The sequence below is a fragment of the Physeter macrocephalus genome, chromosome 19 (genome assembly GCF_002837175.3).
Source record: "Physeter macrocephalus isolate SW-GA chromosome 19, ASM283717v5, whole genome shotgun sequence".
NCBI classification, from domain to species: domain Eukaryota; kingdom Metazoa; phylum Chordata; class Mammalia; order Artiodactyla; family Physeteridae; genus Physeter; species Physeter macrocephalus.
Genome location: NC_041232.1, coordinates 9,181,689 through 9,204,058, shown reverse-complemented (window position 1 = coordinate 9,204,058; position 22,370 = coordinate 9,181,689). Strand labels below are relative to the sequence as shown.

The window sequence follows — 22,370 nt, the reverse complement described above, 5'->3', positions numbered from 1 at the left end:
TACATTAATACTAGTTGTTCTTAATTATACTCAGAAGCTTACTAAATGACTTTTCTTTTTAAGGTTAAAATTATACAATCCTGGCCAAAAGTAAATAGTTACTCACCAGTATTCTTCAATCAAGTAAGATATCTGAGAATAGTAAGAAGCATTTCTGCCATTCTCAACTCAGCCCCGACAAGTCTATAGCATAAAAGTAATAAAGAGCCCAACATTTTTAAGGGAACTTGAATGTAATTTAAAAGACAACTGCCACTTATTTCCCCCCTTTCTATCAAAAACAAATAATTAGTAATAAAAATCGCTAGCACTTTCAGAGTGCTTATGTTACATGGTAAGAACTGTATGACAATCTTTTATGTGCATTATCACAACTACCTTCATGAAACAGCAACTCTATTATTCCCACTTTCTAAGTAAAGAAATAGGAACAGAGAAAACCAAGAAGCAGAGATCTAAAATATCACTGACAATCCTACTAGGTTTCTACAGAGAAAGAAAATTTCCACTATGCCATGGGGTTGTGAAAAAGGCACAAGAGTAATGTTGAAATTAGTAGCAGCTGGTCATCAGAAACACTAGTTAATAAAAAACGATACCCTGCAAACAGCTGCTTCCTCTGCTTATAACATCATCATAAATCCTTACAACAAATAAAACAGGGAAAGTAGCATCATCCCGCAGCACAACAGAAAGGGAATCGACTAAATGTCTGACAGTGATAGAGGAACAAAAAGAAGTATGAGAAAAAAATGCCGTTTTAGGGGCTTCCCTGGTGGCGCAGTGGTTGAGAGTCTGCCTGCCGGTGCAGGGGACACGGGTTCGAGCCCTGGTCTGGGAAGATCCCACATGCCGTGGAGCAACTGGGCCCGTGAGCCACAACTACTGAGCCTGCACGTCTGGAGCTTGTGCTCTGCAACAAGAGAGGCCGCAACAGTGAGAGGCCCGCGTACCACGATGAAGAGCGGCCCCCGCTCACCGCAACTAGAGAAAGCCCTCACACAGAAACGAAGACCCAACACAGCCAAAAATAATAAATTCATTAATTAATTTTTTAAAAAAATGTCGTTTTAAATGAGCAATGATGGTTTTACACACAGGGTATGCTCCACACACAGTCAAGTTATCAGCTGCTATGATTCCAAGGGCTTGCACCTCCAAATAGCTTCTTACCCATAACAAAAGCAAACCCAAAGCACAACAACATATTTCATCCATAAGTATGTATCTTTAAAAGGGCGGAGCTGGGAAATTATAAACTGCTGAGAGCTCAAGTCCATGGAAACTGAAGGAAACCATATAATTACAGCCTTATATGGTAAAGATGAGGGCACATCACTTCTAAAAGTCATTTTGCCCTGGGATCTAATGAGAATGCATTTCTCATTCATAATCATGACACATCCTCATTTATCATCCAGTGAATAAACCAAGGAATCCATGTCTAATTCTAGATTGTGAAGGACCATTCAGAAAGACATCACTGCAAGTCATGGTGACAACACGGCTTACCTGCACGTCTAAGCAGCAAATTTAAATGAATGCTGAGGCTGGGAGAAAGACTGACAAGAACTTAATAACAGCTTTTAAAGTATCTTTTTTGGCTGAACAGTGATTTAAGAACTACTCATCAATTTCCCAAGGGTTATATATAGAATAATTTCATTTACTAACAAATCAGTCCACTGTTTCATTAAGGATGCATCACCTCAGTTACATCATCTAGAATATTACTACTTTGCTAGCATGGAATTGAAAGTTTAGCTGAGACTAGCCAGTTGGATGTTCAGATTTCTTGTTTTAAATAATTATTCAAAGGTACTGATTACTTACTAGTTATCCCGATCACATGCCATAGAGCTTTTACTGTACCTCTCTAGCTAAAACTCCAAGTGATGAGAATTACCAGCAGGTCAACTCAAGTGGCGAAAAATGACCAACACCAAGGTTCCCAAAGGCTCTGGCCCAGACCTCAGTTCATACACTTGTGGGACACTGGTGAAATAGGTCAGGGCACTGCCTTAAGGACTATTATTATCTAAAAGATCCGGTGGCCTGCAGGAGGCCCAGCAATATGAGCCCCAGGGAAAATGCAGCCTCCGGAGTGTGTGTACAGCTGGCACGAGGGAGAGGTGTGACTGCACAATTTCCATGTGGCGGCCCAAGCTGAGGTTGATGGCTTTGACATGTTCTGGCTAGCAACCCTTACGGTGGCAGAAAACCACCTAGACACCAGCACTATCATTCACTTTGGGTATGGGGAAGGGCCTCAAAAATTTCAAAGCAGCCAAAAGCCTCAGGAGAGCTCCTGGAGACTGATGCTTCAACTAAGCCCACAGAGTTCGGCAATACTCTCCTCCTACAGGCTTTCTTTCTTTCTTCTTTTCTTTTTGGGTGGGGGGAGGGGTGAAAAAATCAAATTTTAAGCATCAGTAAATACATATCTTTGTAAAACTGCTGTAAGAAGGAATGTTTATAATTTTAAATAAGTTGGCAAAAACATTTCCTCCTTAGGCATACAAAATTCAATGTAACTCTTATGAAATGATATTTCTAGTTGTCAAGGTATTTCCCATTAGTTTGAATAGGAAACCACAACTGCTTCCATTTACATCAAATAGTGTATCTTATTATTATTTTTTTTTTAAGTAATTTTATTTTACTTATTTATTTATTTTTGGCTGTGTTGGGTCTTCACTCCTGCACGCAGGCTTTCTCTAGTTGCAGCGAGCGGGAGCTACTCTTAGTTGCAGTGCGCAGGCTTCTCATTGCAGTGGCTTCTCTTGTTGCCGAGCACAGGCTCTAGGTACGCAGGCTCCAGTAGTTGTGGCGTGTGGGCTCAGTAGCTGTGGCCTGCGGGTTCTAGAGCACAGGCTCAGTAGTTGTGGCACATGGGCTTAGTTGCTCCGCAGCATGTGAGATCTTCCCAGACCAGGGCTCGAACCTGTTTCCCCTCCATTGGCAGGCGGATTCTTAACCACTGCACCACCAGGGAAGTCCTATCTTACTTATTTGTCATATCTCCTTTCAAAAAGGAATCCATATTCAGGAAGTGCACTCATCCCACACGCCGAAGACACTACCATGCAATCAAAAGAATTCTAATATATACAAACAGACATGTACAGAAATCTTCTCACAGATGTTTCTATAAAGGAGTTCCACCCTGGGATGTATTTTCAAGGAAGCTAATGGCGTATTTTACAGGTGCAGACATTTTCACCCTCCCAAACTCTCAAAATACAACATTGGGATGCTTCCCATATGACCTTTGCATTAATCATTCAGATGATTGTTTCTTAGTGTAAGACAGACCCCTCACATGGTAATTGTTTTCGATCCACACATTAGCTCACTCAATATTAGATTGAAGATACTACCAAACTGGTGCCAACGAGGCTCAATCTAATAATTACTGGTTCCTTCCAAAAGTAACATTTGGTTAAAGCCACATAACACTTTACCCAGCAGGCTTATTCTTTCTCACAACTAACATACGTTTCCACAAAGTTAAAAAAAAAAACTCCTATGGTGCCAAAAAGTGACACCCGTTACTTTTATCACTCAAACCAAATATTCCCCTTTAAGATGCTCAGGGTAATCCACATACAGTGCCCTTCTAGTTTACACTCGGCATTCAGTCCTAGAAACGCAAGCCGTTCTGGGGCGGTGGGTTGTGACCGCTTCCTAGGCCATCTCCCTCAGCTAGTCCAGAGCAGGAAGCTCCCAGGACCTCCCTCCAAACTTCTCATCTGCATTCTTCTTATAATCTTCTTATAAGCCACTTTATAATCCATTACTATAATCTGAGCTTATTATCCAAACTGGTTACACCACCCTCAGATGTAAGGGCCAAATAGCCCCCACTCCACCCCCATCCCAACTCAAGGAACAAAGATTTTCAAACTGTTCATTCCCTACTTTATATTCATACAGGTTTTCATTTTAGGAAAAAATGCTGATCAAAATCACTTGATGTGTCCAAAGTTCAGTAACTTTATCATATTGTCCACACATTAAAAGATCTCTTCAAAGGCACATATAATACCTCATTACTGGCCTTGGAGTAATACCCTGAGAATTCTTGAACCCTCCGCAAGGAGAACGGTTAAGTCAAACATGTGCTCGGAAGCAAAGGAAAAGTTTGCAGCCTGGGCATAAGGCCTCCATTCATATTGTGCAGAGTTCAAAGGAGTCAAAAAAGGATATCTATTGAAGTGGGTTTTCCTTTTTTTTCAACTTCCTTTTTCTTGGAACAGTATTATTTATGTGGATACATGTTCCACTACAATCTCTTCAGGCCCTGCTCCCTCACAGGGAGAGCTACAGTGACAGTGGTCGTGGCACAGGGGAGAGACTGGCCAGAAGAGCAAGACAGGGACCCCTGCAGCTTACCAGGAAGACCAATGCACACAATACAGGGCCTGCTGACAGGCTGGTCACCATGAGTGACAGCTCGTGGCCCAGGAATAAAACATTCTGGAGAGGTTTTACTTTAAGGGAACCAGAAACGCCAACCCTGAGGGTGAGAGGAGGTGCTCTGGAATAGCACATAGAGATTGGGTTACTGGGTCCTGGAAAGTAAGTCAGCCGCCACAGCTGCCAGGAAGAGGCAGCATGGTGCTGAGAGCCCTCCCCTGCCTGTGAGGGAAAAGGAACAGTCTTTACGGGCACAAGTGAAAATGCCAAGCAAAGCATTTTGGCATCACAGGTCCTCTTTAAAAACTGGATTGAATAGTGAACACACCATTTTAAAAGTCCATTAAGAACTTGAGGGCAGTTACTATAAAACTATGGATATTTTATTATCAGAAAGCAAAAAGGTGGAAGAGTTGGCATTTCCTTACTCAACCACACCTAAATACACAACAGCAAATGGAGAAGCTCTATTTCCTAACTTCCTGACTTAGCAGAAAATTTATAAAGCAAAAACCTCATCAATGCAGACAAGTAATTCCATATGATCCCTCTGGTCTGAGAACAAAGAAAAACTAGGAGCCCAAGATGAGGTAGAACCTAGTCAAAATACAATTCAGCTTGAAAGGAAAAACTGGAAAGCAAAAGAACTATCGAACTAAGTGCAAATATAGGAAATTAAAACAAAGCATTTAATATCCAAGCAGAAAGGAGAGTAACTTGTTGCCTAACCCTTGGTACTGAGTGTCATCTCCAATGACATTGGAGATTCCTCCCATGGGACCTTTGGTGAATGAGGAAAAGCCCCAGGCTACCCCTTCCAATCCCAGCTCTGCACTGGTTTACCCACAAGCCTCAGAACAAAAACCCACCCTTCTTGAAATGGGGATGAAAAAGAGAAAAATATCACAGCTCTCTCTTTTTTTTCTTTTCTTTAGGCAAATGCCTTGGGCTGCATGGCCGAGGCAGCTCACATCTTACAGTGGTTGTAAACAGCAGGAGGACTGGAGCAGAGACCCAATTCAGTAGCCTGTATCATTTACTCCCGACTTAAAGCTCAGCCAGAAAGGAAACCCAAGTCCCCGTTCCTCTGAGAAAGCCAACACGTGCTGTGCTCATCACTTGCCCTCCAGGCTCAGCCTTCCCTGGACTCAGCTCAGGTCCCACCCCCAACTATCATGGAATTCAACTTGGTGAGAGCAGAACGTTTACTACATATGGTTATAAAGAGGCTTCTGGACAAACCGGGACAGCACAAACCTGTCCATTGCACCTGGAGTCTATTTTAGTAGAGTAATCAGTATTCAGAAACCTGCTCTTCGCTGCTTCCCTGACTTGGGTCATCATCACGTTTATACAAGGCGGCTTCTGGCAGCAGCACTTGCCCATGTGCTCAGCCCAGACTCACGCTCCAGAAAACCAGGAAAGAGTTAAATGTTCTTTGCACTTGACTCAGTGGCTTCCCCTCACCACACACTCCCAGATCCCACCATTCTCCGAGCCACGCAGCCAATCAAAGCAAAGGAAGGAAATGATCCTGGCCGGCTGACAGCCCAGCGCTCTGATGGCCATATATGGTAAAAACCACTGTCAGAGCCCTGTCAGGCCTGCAGGCCGGCTGCTGTGGACATATCAGTGAACTGCAGCAGCGTGAGAGGCCAGCCAAGGAAACGCACAAAGGACAGGCTGCCTGCTCATCTCCAGGGGAGGGGGTAGGAGGAAGGCAGGGGAGGGGAGGGGGTAGGAGGAAGGCAGGGGAGGGGAGGGGGAGCCGTCATCTGCCAGGGCACACTCTGAGTCACAGCCACTCACTGTAATCAAAAATAGCCCCAGGGTACATGGTGAGATTCCTTCTGCCAGGACTTTGTGCTCCATTGTTAACTGGGGGTGAGTAGGGTGTCCCCCTCCCATCCCCCCCCACAAGGAGACTGTGGAAAACAGTCACTGGGAGCAAATGAAAAGGTCCTTCTGTGGCGCTTCATGTGGTAATGAGGCCGTGCAGTGCTCGTGGGGCTGGCAGCTCGGAAGTAATTTGGAAGTCATTGTTCTGCACCTGGTGCCCCCCACCCCACATCCTCCACTGCCGCCCCTGCCCTGCCCCCCAGCCTTTCACAGCCCACACAATTGACAGTTAAGGTGCTCAGGGTAGCGGACAGCATCTATTTCAGGAGGCGGTGAATGGGCATCCCAGGACACATCAGGACACTGCCACTGAATAAAAGCCCCTGCCCATCACACCAAAGCTACCCTGTGCCAGATGTCCACATCTGTACAAAGGGCTACTAGCATCGCCACCCTTGTCCAAAATGGCACCGCTATTTGTGGGAATGGAAATTGCCTGTCAGCAGCGTACAGTAAGGGGGAGGCGCAGCCAATGCAAATCCAGCAGGTGCTGGCAGCAACTGGGGGTCACAGAGAAAAGCACAATCGGGAGACTGCCATTTCTTTTGAACTAGTCCATGAAAGAAGGCACTTATCAGCACGGCGCCTGGCACTTAAAGGAAGCCCTCAATGATGTGAGCTGCTGCGACTCCATCACTGCCACTGTCTACTCGCAAGGCATGGTAGAGACCGAGCACTTTCCAAACCTTGAGACAATTCTCTGAGCTGCCAGAATCAGAGCCCTGACAGGCTAGTGTTTTTGTTATTAAGCCTTCTAATCCCAGAGGAAGAATGCAAAGGATTAAGTGTCAATTAGACCACGGTTTCTATTAAAAAATCTTTCACACTCAGTGGGAAAAAAATGTTAATCAAAAATATACATGTACAAACCAAATAAAGACTCAGAGACCTAGGTTCTAATCCATGGAAGACCCCACAGCTCCGGGCAGTCACTCAGCCTGAGTTTCAATTTCTGCAACTGTAGAACAGAGGTATGACAGCAACCCTGCCGTGTGCAAAAACTAAGACATCATATATGAAGGGGACCCTCCAAGCACATTCTGATGTCACTTTGGAGCCTTATTTTTATGAATATAACATGAAGTCACTGCCTTTTCCTGAAGCTGAAACAGTGGAAAGATGCCATGTAGATCCAGTTTTAACAAAAATCCTAAAATGCAGAGAAGTGCTTATCCTGGTTCTTCTCCATATAACGGTGAAGGAAAACACCAGTTTTGTACTATTTACACTGGAAGTGAAGGAAAAAGAGAGCCAAGTAGTGTGTAATTTTTCTACCAAAAAGCTGTCCTACAGCTCCTCCTAATCCCCCTCCAATCAAGCATTCCATTTCTCCAATACGAGAAAAGGCCATCCCAACGCAGAAAGAAGGAATGTGGCCCCCCTCGTTCTTCGGCCTCCTGGGAACACAGCCCCTCTTCTAACACATCAGTTTAGTGAGTTGGTTGGGCTCCTCTTCTGTTTCATCCCTGGCTCCTACACTCAGGAGAAACCCAACTTCCAAGAGAACCTTCTCTGTGACATCTTCCTTGAGCCTCATTTAAAACTCATCTCCCATCACTGTGTCAGAGCCCTTTAGACACAGACAAACCTCCCCATTGGAGAGATCGAGGTCAACTGTTAGCAAAGTTTTTTTAAGAGCAAGATTCGAAACAGGTCCTGGCACAGAGCAGGTGCTCAAATGTCTGAGAAATAAGTATGTGAATGAATTAATGTAATTTTTTTTTAAGTACTGTTTTAGATTTCACTTAAGCTTAAACAACAATTAGCTCTTCATAGAGCTTTGGTAATATTTCGGATATTACTACTACAGAATCCCTCAATTATTCATTTAAGATTTATTATAGAATGCTGTATATCTATATGTATGTATCTATCTATACAGATTTTTTTTAAAAGGAGAGGTGGAAAGAGTGTTTAAAATTATCCAAAGGCCTTTTAGGCCGCTTTGAATTACTCATTTATTTGTGCATTGTGTGACCTAACATTATAGAGTCAAGTGCCACATCCTGAGAATACAGCTGACCCTTGAACAACACGGGTTTGAACTATGCAGGTCCACTTATATGCACATTTTTTTCCAAAAAATATGTACTACAAGATCCACGGTTGGTTGAATCCGCAGATGCAGAACCATGGATACAGAGGGCCAACTGTAAACTTATATGTGGATTTTCAACTCCCAGGGGGTCTGCACCCCTAACCGCTGGTTTTTCAAGGGTCAACTGTACATGTTTTAGTTATCACTGCTGCTTAATGAGTTACCCTAAGATTTAGCTACTTAAAACAATAAGCATTTCTCATCTCACACAGTTTCTGTGGGTCAGGAGTTCAAAAGCAGCTTATCCGGGTGGTTCTGGCTGAGGGTTCTCCTGAGTCAAGGTGTCAGCTAGGTTTGCAGGATCCACCTTCAAGATGACACACTCACATGGTTGGTAAGTCAGTGCTGGCTATTGGTGGGCGGTCCTATGGACCTGTCCACAGAGCTGCCTGAGTGTCCTTACAGCATGAAAGCTCCAAAAGAAATAAAGTAGAAGCCAATATGCTTTTATGACCGAGTCTCAGAAGTCACACTCCATCAATTCCTCCATATCCTAGTGGCTACACAGGTCAGCCCTATTTAATGTGGGAGGGAACCACACAACGGCAAGACACAAGGAGGCGAGAACCACTGGAGCCCATCTTGGAGGCTGCTACCACAAGAGAGTAAGGTGAGATGCTGGAGAACCCTACCATACACCCATCCATTTTGTATCCTCCATCCAAGCGAAGGTCAAGAGATCAAGAGCATATAATTCCAACCACCCTCCCATTATCTGTTATGTGGCTACGAAAATAATTACATTACAATGTGACAATGCAGCCTGTGGTACTAGTGGCATGAGACAAGCAGCTAAGGAATCCCAAAGGATGATTTCCACTGTCTCAGCAAATTGGAGATAAAATTTGAGTTGGATACTAAACATGAAGAAGGAGCACTTAGAATACTGACTGAAATGAATCAAGATTTCTTCCTCAATAAATCTCTTCTTCAATAAATATGACAGAAAAATACTTTAAAGCAGCCCTTGTCAACCTGGGTTCTGTGAAGGAATTAAGTCCTAATGCCCTAAGGCAGCTACTTTATGTAATGGATTAATTCCTCTCCTATCCATCTATAAGGCTTAGCTATGTCCCCTTCTTGAGAAAACTAAGAAAATATTCACTGAAATGATTTTCTGTAGGGGCTGAATTCTTTCACAAAACTCTAGCTGAGAAAGACTACAAAATGAGTTGAAAAGATAGTTCACAGACATAAATAAAGCAAGATCCCAAATATTCCCACACACACTTCTTAAAATATATGGGAGAAACATAACTGTGTATAAGAAGACACCTCACAGCTACCCCAGAGGAGCAAGAAGAGAGAGGAGACAGTGACCCAAAAGGTTGACAAAGACTTGGCCACACCCATCCCATCATGGCCCAGAGCAGAGCTGCTCTCCTAGGCAATTACTGGGAAGATGAAATTAGCCATCACTCCAATCCTCCAAAGTAAGAACAGTCAAGGGAGGAAGGGAGAAAGCGATTAGGGAAGACAGGAGTCCTCCAATTTGCATCCTCCGTCCAAGCAGAAGTTAAGACATCAAGAGCATAGAATTCTAACCAACTCCCTCAACCCTTGCTCCAGGTTCACTGTGATCTGAAGTTTCAGTGTGTGTGCGCACGCTTGTGCCCACACACATCTAACACTGCTGTTTGTAGGAGCCACCATGGCTCACAACAGGGATGGGAATGCGTTGGTCTCACATCACGAGCGTGGCTCCTGCACAAGGAGAGCCTCGTTCGTGCCCTTCGTGCCCACGTGGTAGCGCACAGGGGGCTGGAACCTGTGTGCTCCTGACAAGGCAGCTTGTGTAGTTGTGGGGAGAACGCAACGGCCAAAACCACAAGGCCAACTTCTGTTCAACAAGACTGATATTATTCATCCTCTGAAAGACCAAAGAATAAGAAAATGTACTAAGCCACACCTTGAGAAGTCATGACTGAACAGCATGCCACAGCTTGAGGGAAGCATTACAAAAGAAACCCTGAATCATGTGTGCTAATCTAAATCGCCCCACCTCAGGGCTGAGCACTCTCCGTATTCCCCCAGCAGTGACCGCTTAAAATCCTACTTTCTCTAATAAAACCTTTCAAACAAAAACCTCATAAACCATACACTTAAATAAACATATATTCATTCCTAAGCTTACCTCTTGCTGTGTATGTGTCAATGTATTTGTCTCTACCACTCTTTCCATTTTTTAATTTTAAGTCCTGGAAGACAGAGACCATGATTCTCCTGGAATCTAATCATAAGCCTCATGAGGTTGCAATAATAAGTCCTATTTACTGCTGACGCTAACTAACTTTGAAGAAGAATTCATGGAAGGCCATGTTTTAAAATGGGAGCCTTTCAGAAAGAGTCACAATACATCTTAAGATCAGTACACACATATTCAATATTAACATGGACAGAAAGCCCCAAAAGCATCACTAAAACCAACCTGGCTCACTATAACCAGGAAAAAAAAAAGCAGCAGGGGGACAGGCAGACACACACACACACACACACACACACATACACACGGCCAGAAGTTTCTTGAGATAGTGATTAAAAACCATACCCACCTCCTTAAGTTCATGTTCAGAGAAATCCTAGACTGCCATCAACACATACCGGAGCCCAATACACACCCAGAGCATCATTTCCCACAATCTTCATTTCAAGCATCACTTCTTATTATATGTGGGAATTTGGTTTCTCTGTGCCTTTAAACAAAAGCAGCACCTCATTGTAAAACTATTTCAAAGTTGCCAAGACACCGAAAATTGCAGGATCTCTTTTCCAGGGCAGAGTCCTGTATTAGGATCAATGGGTTCACCATGTACTCAGGTCGCCAATGTTTTTCTCCTTCAAGGCTGCACTTCTAAAGGTGAGACAAACACCACAGTACCAGCAATCTCCTGGGGGCTGGGGGGTGGTCAGGAAACTGACCACAATGAAAAGTAGACACAGTGCTCCTGGAGAGCAAAGATGGCACCCAGCAGACACTCAGTCTACGGACGATCAAACCACATGTGCATAGTCAAAGAACAGTGAAGACCTCGTACTATATGAACAACGAAATATCTGTAAAAATGTAAAACTTATGATCCTTATTCAAATATTCATTATTATACCAAAATTCTAAGGAAATAGATATCCAGAGGGCAATCAGCCCTTTAAAGCAGGCAGAAATGTAGGTTTTCTGACAACGTGGAACATAGTTCTACTTTCTAAAAGCCTAGGTAGTAAGTAGTCAAGGGACAGGGTCTTAGGAAGAAAAGAAAGGTGGGTGTCACCTGACACTTCCGGGCTCCGGGCTAGGCCCTGCCATCACAGCAGATCCTTCTAAGAGCTCCCAAGACACAGAACTGTCTACAGGAGCCACAGACCACTTTTCTTTGCTGGGCTCAGCCTTGCCCTTGGCGGAAAAACAGCCATGAGTAAAAAGACATCTACTTCCCAAAGTTACGTGTTGGCACTAAGGAGGGAAAAAAAAGGAACAACAGTGTTTCCTTTGCTGAATTTTGGGTAGCAAACCACTTTTTTTTTTTTTTACATCTTTATTGGAGTATAATTGCTTTACAATGGTGTGTTAGTTTCTGCTGTATAACAAAGTGAATCTGCTATACGTATACATACATCCCCATATCCCCTCCCTCTTGCGTCTCCCTCCCACCCTCCCTATCCCACCCCTCTAGATGGACACAAAGCACTGGGCTGATCTCCCTGTGCTATGCGGCTGCTTCCCACTAGCTATCTATTTTACATCTGGTAGTATATATAAGTCCATGCCACTTTCTCACTTCATCCCAGCTTACCCTTCCCCCTCCCCGTGTCCTCAAGTCCATTCTCTAGGTCTGCATCTTTATCCTGCCCCTAGGTTCTTCAGAACCATTTAGAAAATCACTTTTATATAGAGCCCCTCACGTTACAGATAGAGATATGGGAGAGCATAGGACAGAGTGACATATCCATGTCTCACCACAAGTCGGTGACCAAGACAGGATTGAACCCCTGGCTCCAGACCCATGTTCCTTCCTCGACGCCACACTGACCCTAAGGGCTCAATACACACACTTTAATACACAAAAATCCCAGAGTACGTGTGAACCTGTTGATTATAAAAGTCAATAACCCCAAGTACTGACCTTATTTCCAATGGGTGTCACTGGGCTTCGTTTATGCCAATGTCCCCTCCTCCAACACAAATTAATATTTAAGGAGTAGAGCCACACAGAATGTATTATAAGCCTGGGAAAAAGACAGAACCTCGAGGCTCCTCCAAAGACCACCGTTTCGTTCAAACATGATAATTTCTGAAGCAACTTATTCTGTCCCAATTCCTATACAGCTGGTTGAAGAACAAAATAATAAAACCTATTTCTTAGGTATTGGTCACTTAAAGCAACTGAAAACCAAAGCATAAGATCCAGTTAGCTTAGGACCTGCACACAGGGCTCCCTTAAACAGTATAAATGTAACTCTAAGTTTCCCATGGTTTGTGAAAGCAAAAGTGGACTCACAGAGCCTTTTGTGAATGTGGGACTTGAAGAGAACTGTCTGAACTTGGAGGAAGATCAGCCGTACAAAAGTTTATTTGGGGCTTCTTAACTGGCTTATTCTCCTTCTTTGAAGCAAAAAGTCTTAAATTTATCCCTCTTGAACTCGAAAGACATCATGGTACTTCAGTGCCTGACCTTGGTTGACAAGCTGAGGTGTCTTCTCAGCTGGCTGCCATAAGACCCACCACTGAAAAGTCAAGTTTCCAAATGCTCCTTGCTCTTGGGGAACAAATCGACTAGAAAGTCGTGGAGATCAAACGCAACTGGCATTAAACTCCAACCCCCACTCCCAAATCAGGTTAAGTACAGCTACAATAGTGTAATGTATTGTTCACCACTGAAACAACAATCTCCTCCACAAAAGCAAAAGTATCTGAGGAGAAAATTTAAGTTCAATTTAATGAAAAGATTTTCCTTTAAAACATGATTAACAACTTCGCCAATAAGAAAGTACGTTTGGAGCTGGGACGAGGTAAGAGAGTGGCATGGACATATATACACTACGAAATGTAGAATGGATGGCTGGTGGGAAGCTGCTGCATAGCACAGGGAGATCAGCTCCGTGCTTTGTGACCACCTAGAGGGGTGGGATAGGGAGGGTGGGAGGGAGACGCAAGAGGAAGGGGATATGGGGATATGTGTATATGTTTGTCTGATTCATTTTGTTACACAGCAGAAGCTAACACACCATTGTAAAGCAATCATACTACAATAAAGATGTTGAAAAAAAAAAAAAGAAAGTACGTTTGGAAACATACGTCAGATTTGTTCCCCAAAGGCATCCATCTCCTCTGTAGTGAGATGGTTCTATCGTGTAATATCACATCAATCCAGCCACTGAGACACAAATCAGATGTTAAAATAAAACAAGTTAGTCATGAGCATCTGAGAGAATGAAAAGTACAAGAGAATTGGAAGTTTTCCCAGCAAGTTTTCCTAAGGAAAAAACACCAAAATACAATACTTTGACAGAAATTCATGTTACTGTAACCACTTTCCGAATCACATGGTCCATTATGATGAGACATGCCTCTACTAGGCATGGCTCAGACTCAGGGAGACCCACTGTTCCCAGCAGACTGGAAACAGCTGTAACATGACCCAACATCTGCATGCTTATCATTAGGGCTCAGGACTCACCAAACTTATTTTTCTCTTAAAAGCTAATCAGAAAATGACTCTTTCCAAGCTCTCTCTTCACGGTGTTTCCCATCCCCCATTATTTGCAATTCTGGGATTTCCTGTTAAAGCTAGTACAGACTTTCATCTACAATGTTCAAGAACAGGCAGAAAATTACAAATCTCCTATCTTCTCCCCCATACTGGAGAGGGCTCTCTGGAAGGATAAAGTCAGGAGAAGGGAGAACCAGGAAGCCCAGCGGGTTCAAAGTCACACAGAACCACTTTCAATAAAGAGCCTTTATTTCCACCGCTTATTAATGCTGTTTAGATCCTATGCTGAAACCTACTACTGTCCAGACTTGAAATCTGCATTGTTTGGGGACATTTTCTTGAGCCCTCATCCCATCTACCATTCAAAACCAAAAACAAAGCAAAACCAAAAAGTCTCAGTCCTCATGACCTCACACACAAAAAAGATTCTCTTATAATCGTATCAATTTCTGCTCATTTAAAAACATAACTGTTTCTAAAATTGCACTTTTGGGAAAAACTTTTATGAAAAGTGGATGATTATGAACCAAATCATAAAATTCCTGTGCCTGTCCATGCTCACAGCATCATTATAAGAATCTTTTTCATCCGCAGAGGGCACACCCAGAACAGAATTTGCCATTCTGTTTAATGATTCTCTGTCAGAGAAAAACTGATGTGGTTAGTAAAGCGTGTGGAACTTAAGCTTAACTACATCCAAGTCTAACGGTCCTAGAAATCACACAATGCTTAGTGACTATCAATCTCCAAAATCAATCTATTACAGACTAAACAGAGATTACCGGAGGGTGTCTCACAGGATGGAAAGTCAGATGACTTACCTTGTGCAAAGGGAGTACAAGGAACGCTCCTCCCCCACTCGCTTCTATGATTATGGCAACGAATCTAGGATTGACAGCACAAAAGGAACTATCCCAGGTCACTCGAGAAACCCGGATATCATCGTAACACTGGTCATTTTTCACCGCTTGTCCAAACACATGGCGAAACTTGCTCTGTCGTACCACTCGCCTCATCGTGTCTGTGGGAGAACAAAAAGTCTATTAAAATCATGCCCCTGAGTGAAAGCTTTTTTTACAAATGAAAAGCTGAAAAAAAAAAAAAATGGTATGGCATTTTGTCTGCTCTCCTAAAATGTAGCCAAATGGCAAATCCAAATTTCCTTTAGCGGCACGTACCCAGAGAAAACTGCAAAATGTGTCAGGGCAAGAATGACAAAGAAACGAAAAATTCCTAACTCAAGATCCAGAAACAGCTCATCAGTTTTAATTTCAAGAGAAAGATCAAGGTAAAGAATGAGGGGAAATTAGCCTTTCAGAGTTGGGTGGGAATGGAAAGACAATCCACTCTAATCCACCCTCCCCTTTTACAGAGAAGAAAACTCCAAAGTGAAGTTATCTGACAGATCCGAAACTGAGGAATCCTTCCTCCCCCAAATTATGATATTGTGGCTTTTTCCTCAGTCTGCCAAGGTAATTTTTCCATTTTTCAGCTTTTTCTCCAGACATCAGCACTCTGGTCTGAGAGCGGAGCCTGCTCATGAGTGTTTCCACAAGACCAACTACATGCAGTGGAGAATTCAACACAAGCAAACCACCCTTGCCTTCAAGAGGCTTCCAACACAGGCAGGACAATCAGAGCAACTTGGAACCGAACTCCTGGTGCCGAGTGCTACCTGGAGTCTGACTGCTACCATAGGGCAAAAGCCAGGTCTCGGAAAAGAGTAGCAAACATTTTAATGGAATGTAGAGACGAGGATGACAAGAGGTCTGACGCTAGCACACTGGACCTCTTAGACAGCAAGAAGCGAAAAGCAAGGGGCTGGGCTAAGAGGCTGTGATGGTGAACCGGGCCTGAGAAAGGCCTGGAGTGATCCCGGCAGCGGCAGCGAGACAGAGGAACAGAAAAACTCAGGGAGGGTAACGGAAACCAGGATGTCAGAGCTGAGCACTCACCACAGCCACTTCCCAAGTAAACCAGAGGGCCTAGGGGAAAGGAAGTGACACCAAGCTGGTGTTCCCAGGCTTCCTCATGGGTCATTTCGGACCCCAACTTCCACTGGGTTGTCCAACTGACATGTGCACTGACAGCGTTCAGGCTTTAGGATCAGCAGCCCCACCTGCCTGAGGTCTCCTGGGCTGCACCACAGTGTCCTTTTCCTGTCTGCTAATGCCAGGACATTCTGTTCACGCTGGCTAGGGAGGAAGGAGCCACGGGAAAACACAAGTGGAGATGGAACACAGTCAAACCTTCACAGCTCAGCTGAAAACCAGTCCCCCTGATCCCCAAGGACAGGAGGGCTAACTAACACCGGTCCACTCATGCCAAATGGGACACATGAGGGGCTGCTGCTAATTCCTCCCCTTGAATTCCCTTCCTCGTGGCTCTGGGCCCACTGCTAAGCACAAAAGGAGAGAAGTTAGTTTTGCCAGTCTCCTTCTACCCTTTCAAGGCATGTGCAGAAGCAGCCTCTCTCCAAGCCTAGGGCGTGTGGCTGGGCTGAGGCGACAAAGCCTTGGCAGGCTGGTGAGCAGGCGTGTTCCTCAGCCCAGCTGCTGCCAGACCTTCCCAGCTGACCACCAGGACCAGAGGCTGAGAGCACCTGGTGGAGGAGACGGCAAATGACTTGCTTCCACTTGGCCGGGGTCCTCCATCTGTGAAACAGTATGAATACTTCTCAAACTGGAGGAGATGAGAAAGCTTCCACGAGGTGGTGAAAACCAAAAGAAAAGCACATCCACACAAAAGCCAATGTACAGCCAGCTGGTCTCAGGATCCATTTCCCTACCCGACCATCTGCACAAGTCTCTGCCATTACCTTCCAGCAAGTGTTTCAAAAGTAAAGAAGTGTTTCAAAAACAAAGAAGGGAGAATTGCACCATATGCCAAAGAGTTGATATCCTTCATATACAAAGTTTTTATAGATTCCAAACACGAAAATCCCAGCAGGATATTACACAAAGGACATAAAGAGGTAATTTACAAAAGAAACACAAACGGCATTTACCTCCACTCCTTCCTGAAATCCTAACAAAATGACAGGAAAGGAATAAAAGCTGGTATAAACACCAAAGGACAAGCGAAAGGACACTGGAAAGGAGCCTACAAAAGAGCAAATGTGACCACAAAACCGTGGAAGAGGAAAGCTGTCAGGCAAGTGTAACTGACAGAAGTGAGTATTCTCCACTCAGCTGAGATCTCAGGAGGAGCAGCTCACAGAAGGACACCGGGCCCACTGTGAAACCGCCGAGCGCTCAGAAGGGAAACAGATGTGGGAGAGGGGCTGCAGGGAAAACTGACCAAAAGCCTAATTAGGAGCAGCTAGACACCCAGCTCTGCTCGTCCAGTGCTGCACAGTCAGGGGCCACCCCTCATCTGCCCCAGAAGCCACAGGGCAGGCCCTGGGCAGGACAACACCAGCACAGGAGAGCACAGGTACCAGCAGGTACCACACAGACGACCTGGTCCTGTACAGGGGAGCCTCCAGCCCTGTGTTCTGGGAGCTCCCGGAAGGCTGGCGGCCTGGCTGAGATAGCACCTGCCCTGCCCCACAGGAAGTCAGCCCTCACCGCCCTCTGTGAGGTCCACCACCCACCCAGCCCCCCTACCCACACAGGCATTGGGTCAGCTTTTTGGGGCCCACTATTCAATGTGAACGGACATTTGAGGAAGCCCCTCAACCTGAAAAATGGAGACAATCTTTCCTCTTCACTCAAATAGGCCAAGATACCATCTAATCTCACCAACAATAGGAAAATTAACATAAATACGGAAAGTGCTTTGAATGTCTTCACTGAAAGACATCACACAAATCTGCTGGCTGGCTGACACACCTTTAAAAGTCATTTCTGTATTACACAGAGTGACATATGTTATACAAATTTTCATCTAACTACACGAAGTCAGAATGATAGACCGGTTCTTTTGCTACAACCATGGAGGACAGTTAGCTACAGAGCAGAGAGAGTGAGAAAAGCCGGGGCTCCCGGAGTGCTGTGCTGTCTGGGCCAGGCCATTCACATCCAAGGTCAAATCTGATCTGGGCTCAGCTGCCCACATGTGGCACAGCTGCTTTTGCTGCACACAATAGAGAAAGGCAATTAAGAGGGCAGGCTCCAGAGTCAGGCAAACTTGTGAGTGAGAAGCACAGCTGTACCATTTACTTCCTGGCCGTGGTTCAGCAGGGCAAAGTCATAATCTCCTTAAGTGTCAGATTCTCTATCTGGAAATGGGTACATTATATATAAAGTTGAAGTGATCATTAAATGAGCACTTGGCTAATGGGACTATAGCAGGAGATGATTTCGTTAAAGTACCCGGTCCGGTTAAAAACACATAACTAAATACACAATAAATGTCGGCTATTGTTATCACCCTAGTACTTAACATAAGGTAATCCAGATTCAAATCCCAGCTCTGCCACTAACCTTTACGAGCCTCAGTTTCCTCATCTATAAAATGAAGGGGATGATGATACCCATCATAAGAATTAAAAACATCTGACATCCCAGGTCCAGATGGCTTCACGGCTGAAGTCTATCAAATATTTAAAGAATTAATACCAGTTCTTCACCAATTTTTACAAAGAATAGACGGGAACAAATTTCCAAACAAATTTTATGAGACCAGTATTACTCTGATACCAAAATCAGACAAAGACATCACAAGAAAACTAGACTAATATCCTTTATAAATATAGCCACAAAAATCCTCAACAAAATACTAGCAGACCAAATCTAGCAACATATGAAAAGGATTATACACCATGACCAAGTGGGACTTATCCCACAATGCAAGGTTGGTGTGACGTCTGAAAATCAATTAATGTAACATGTATCAATCAGATAAAAACCAAAAATCACATGATCATCTCACAGAAATCTGATAAAATCAGAACAAGGACAGACATATAGGTCAACGGAATAGAAATGAAAGTGCAGAAATAAATTCATACACCTTTGGTCAAGCGATTTCGACAAGGGTACCAAAACCATTCAATGGGGGGGAAAAATAAGTCTTTTCAACAAATGGTGCTGGGACCATTGAATAGCCACATACAGAAGAAGCTGGACCCTGACCTCACATCATAGAAAATAATTAACTCAAAATTGATCAAAGATATAACTATAAGGGCTTAAAACTTTAAAACTCTTGGGAGAAAACATAGGAATAAATCTTCATGACCTCGGATCTGGCAAAGGATTCTTAAATATGACACCAAAAGCACAAGCAACAAAATAAAAAGTGCACAAAATGGACCTCATCAAAATTAAAAACCTCTGTGCTTCAAAGTCACCGTCAAGAAAGTGAAAAGACAACCCACAAAATGGGAGAAAATTTTTGGAAATAATGTATCTGATAAGGCACTTGTATCTAGAATATATAAAAAATTCCTAAAACTCGATAATAAAAAGACAAATAATCCAATTTAAAAATGAGCAAAGTACCTGAATAGATATCTTTCCAAAAAAGATACACAGGGCTTCCCTGGTGGCGCAGTGGTTGAGAGTCCGCCTGCCGATGCAGGGCACACGGGTTCGTGCCCCGGTCCGGGAAGATCCCACATGCCGCGGAGCGGCTGGGCCCGTGAGCCATGGCCGCTGAGCCTGCGCGTCCGGAGCCTGTGCTCCGCAACGGGAGAGGCCACAACAAACATCCAATAAGCACATGAAAAAGTGCTGGACATCTTTAGCCATTGGGGAAATGTAAATCAAAACCACAATGAAATACCACTTCATACCCACTAGGATGGCTAATATCAGGACAGAGAATAACAAGTATGGATAAGGATGCAGAGAAATCAGAACCCTCATACACTGGTAGCGGGAATGTAAAATGGTGCAGCTGCTTTGGAAAGCAGTCTGGCAGTTCTGAAATGATTAAACAGAGTTATGATGTGACCCTGAAATTCCACAACTAAGAATATACCCAAAAGAACTGAAAACAGGTATTCACCCAAATACTTGTACAGGAATTTTCATAGCAGCATATTCACAACAGTCAAAGGGTGAAAACAACCCATATGTTGGATATCCACTGGATGAATGGAAAAACAAAATGTGATATATCCACACAATGGGATGTTATTTGGCAATTAAAAATTAAAAAAAAAAGTAGGGGACTCCCCCGGCTGTCCAGTGGCTAAGACTCTGAGCTCCCAGTGCAGGGGGCGCCCAGGTTCGATCCCTGGTCAGGGAACTAGAGCCCACATGCATGCTGCAACTAAGAGTTTGCATGCCACAACTAAAGATTCTGCATGCCGCAACTAAAGAAACTGCATGATGCAACTAAGACCCAGTGCAGCCTAAATAAATAAGTAAATATTTAAAAAATAAAATAAAGTACTTACTAATACATGCTACAACTTGGATAAACCTTGAAAATATTACGCTAAGAAGCCAATTACAAAAGTCTACATATTATGATTTCTATTCACACGAAAGCCCAGAATAGGCAAACCTAGAGACACAGAAAGTAAATTAGTGGTTGCTTGGAGGGGAGGAAGGGGTACTGCGGAATAGGAGGTTACAGCTAAAGAGCACAGGGTTTCTTTCCGAAGTGATGGAAATATTCTGTAATTTGTGGTGACAGTTGCACATATTTGTGAACATATTAAAAAGCACTGAACTGTACACTTCAAGTAGGGTGAGTTGTATGATATGTGAATTATACCTCAATAAAGCTGTTCTTTAAAAATCTGCAAAGTATCTAGCATAGAATCTGAAGCATAGTAATAAGCACTGTCCAATAAATGTCAACAATTATTATTTAAGAGACTGCTAATAGGTTTCCCTACCCAAAGGGAGAAAACCCAAATCAATTTCCTACTGATTATGAGCCAAAAGTATGATTTTCACGTTAAAGAACTAGTATCAGTTATCAAGGAACCTTTACAAAATTTTATGTTCTCCCACCTCAGCATGCTGTTTACTACAGAAAAAAAAAACCCTCTTCTCGAGAAAGAGGCTTGCATTATCAAACGGTATTAGTGTTTCACCAATTTTTTAAACGTTTGGCTATAAATTTCCAAAGGGTCATATCATCAAACTCAGGCGTTCTTTTATTAAATATCTTGCTCCAAATTATACAACTAGAGTGTCCCCAAAACTAAAGCATTTTATAAAGAAATCTAATTTTCAGTTATATTAAAAGGAGTAAATGAAAGAATCCTGAACTAATACATAGACACAAAGTCCAAGGATAGAGTACATCCAATTTGTAGGGGGTGGGGCACACTCCAAGGCATGCATAACTTCCCCCACCAGGGATAGAACCCACGTCCCCTGCAGTGGAAACCCGGAGTCTTAACCACTGGACCACCAGGGAAGTCCTCAAATTTAAATGTCTTGTCAGAGTTCAACCTTGGAGAGGTTGCCTGCTCATTAGGTCTTTCAAGTACAAATTCTTCAAACTGCATAGGGCCTTTTCTTAGCAATTATCACAGTAATAAAGGATCCTCGTAGTAATAAAGAGGGAGACAATGTAGCAATAAGTCATTCATTAAGCAAATGAAAGAAATGTTTACAAATTTCAAAATAAATTGATTTTAGAAAAAATGCAACGTGGTTTTTAATTTCCACAAAATGTTGGGAATTACAAACCTTACCCAAGGCCTTATGATATGCAATTGATCATTCTGCCCAAATTTCCAATAAGACTGGGACTATTCTAGAATGGTTTTCATTATAATAAAAACTGATGTGTCTTTGAAAGACAATGTGAGAGCAGGTTGAGAGCACAGGCCCAACTATGAAATGCTCTCTCTGGGATGTGGATGAAACCTCAGTTTTAGAAACAAAGACACATGTCTCCTCTGCCCAAGTTTCTAGATGATACTGAAGGCCAAGAAAGAGTTAAGTTTTGATTGTCCAGCAGCCATCGTAGTAAACCTCTTTTTAATTTATCTATCTTTTCTATAGTCACCATGCTGTACATTACATCCCCAGCACTTACTTATCTTAGAACTGGAAGTTTGTACCTTTAGACCCCTTCACCCATTTCATCCACCCCGCTAATCCACCATCTGGCAACCACCAAAATGTGCTGTTTCCATGAGCTTGGGTTTTGTTTTTGTTTTCATTTTTAAGATTCAACATGTAAGTGATATACAGCAGCAGTACCCAACCTTTTTTGGCACCAGGAACCGGTTTTGTGGAAGACAATTTTTCCATGGACCGAGGTGAGGTGGCGTAGCAGGGATGGTTCAGGCGGTAATGCAAGCCATGGGGAGCAGCAGATGAAGTTTCACT

General features: G+C 43.4%; 1 protein-coding gene across 5 annotated transcripts in view; it reads right to left on the bottom strand.

Annotated features, from left to right (window-relative positions):
• CORO1C (coronin 1C) overlaps positions 1 to 22,370 on the bottom strand; it is an 81,300-nt gene that overhangs the window by 37,367 nt on the left and 21,563 nt on the right. For 3 of the 5 annotated variants that reach the window (XM_024120544.3, XM_024120543.3, XM_024120542.2), the window contains one exon: positions 14,943 to 15,142. The exons of 1 other annotated variant lie outside the window; for it this stretch is intronic. In XM_024120544.3, coding sequence (XP_023976312.1) covers positions 14,943 to 15,137 — 195 coding nt within the window. In that variant the 5' untranslated portion in view covers positions 15,138 to 15,142. Of the gene's footprint in view, positions 1 to 14,942; positions 15,143 to 16,076; positions 16,183 to 22,370 lie in introns of those variants that run through there. One more of the 5 variants, XM_028480329.2, reaches the window with a different exon arrangement.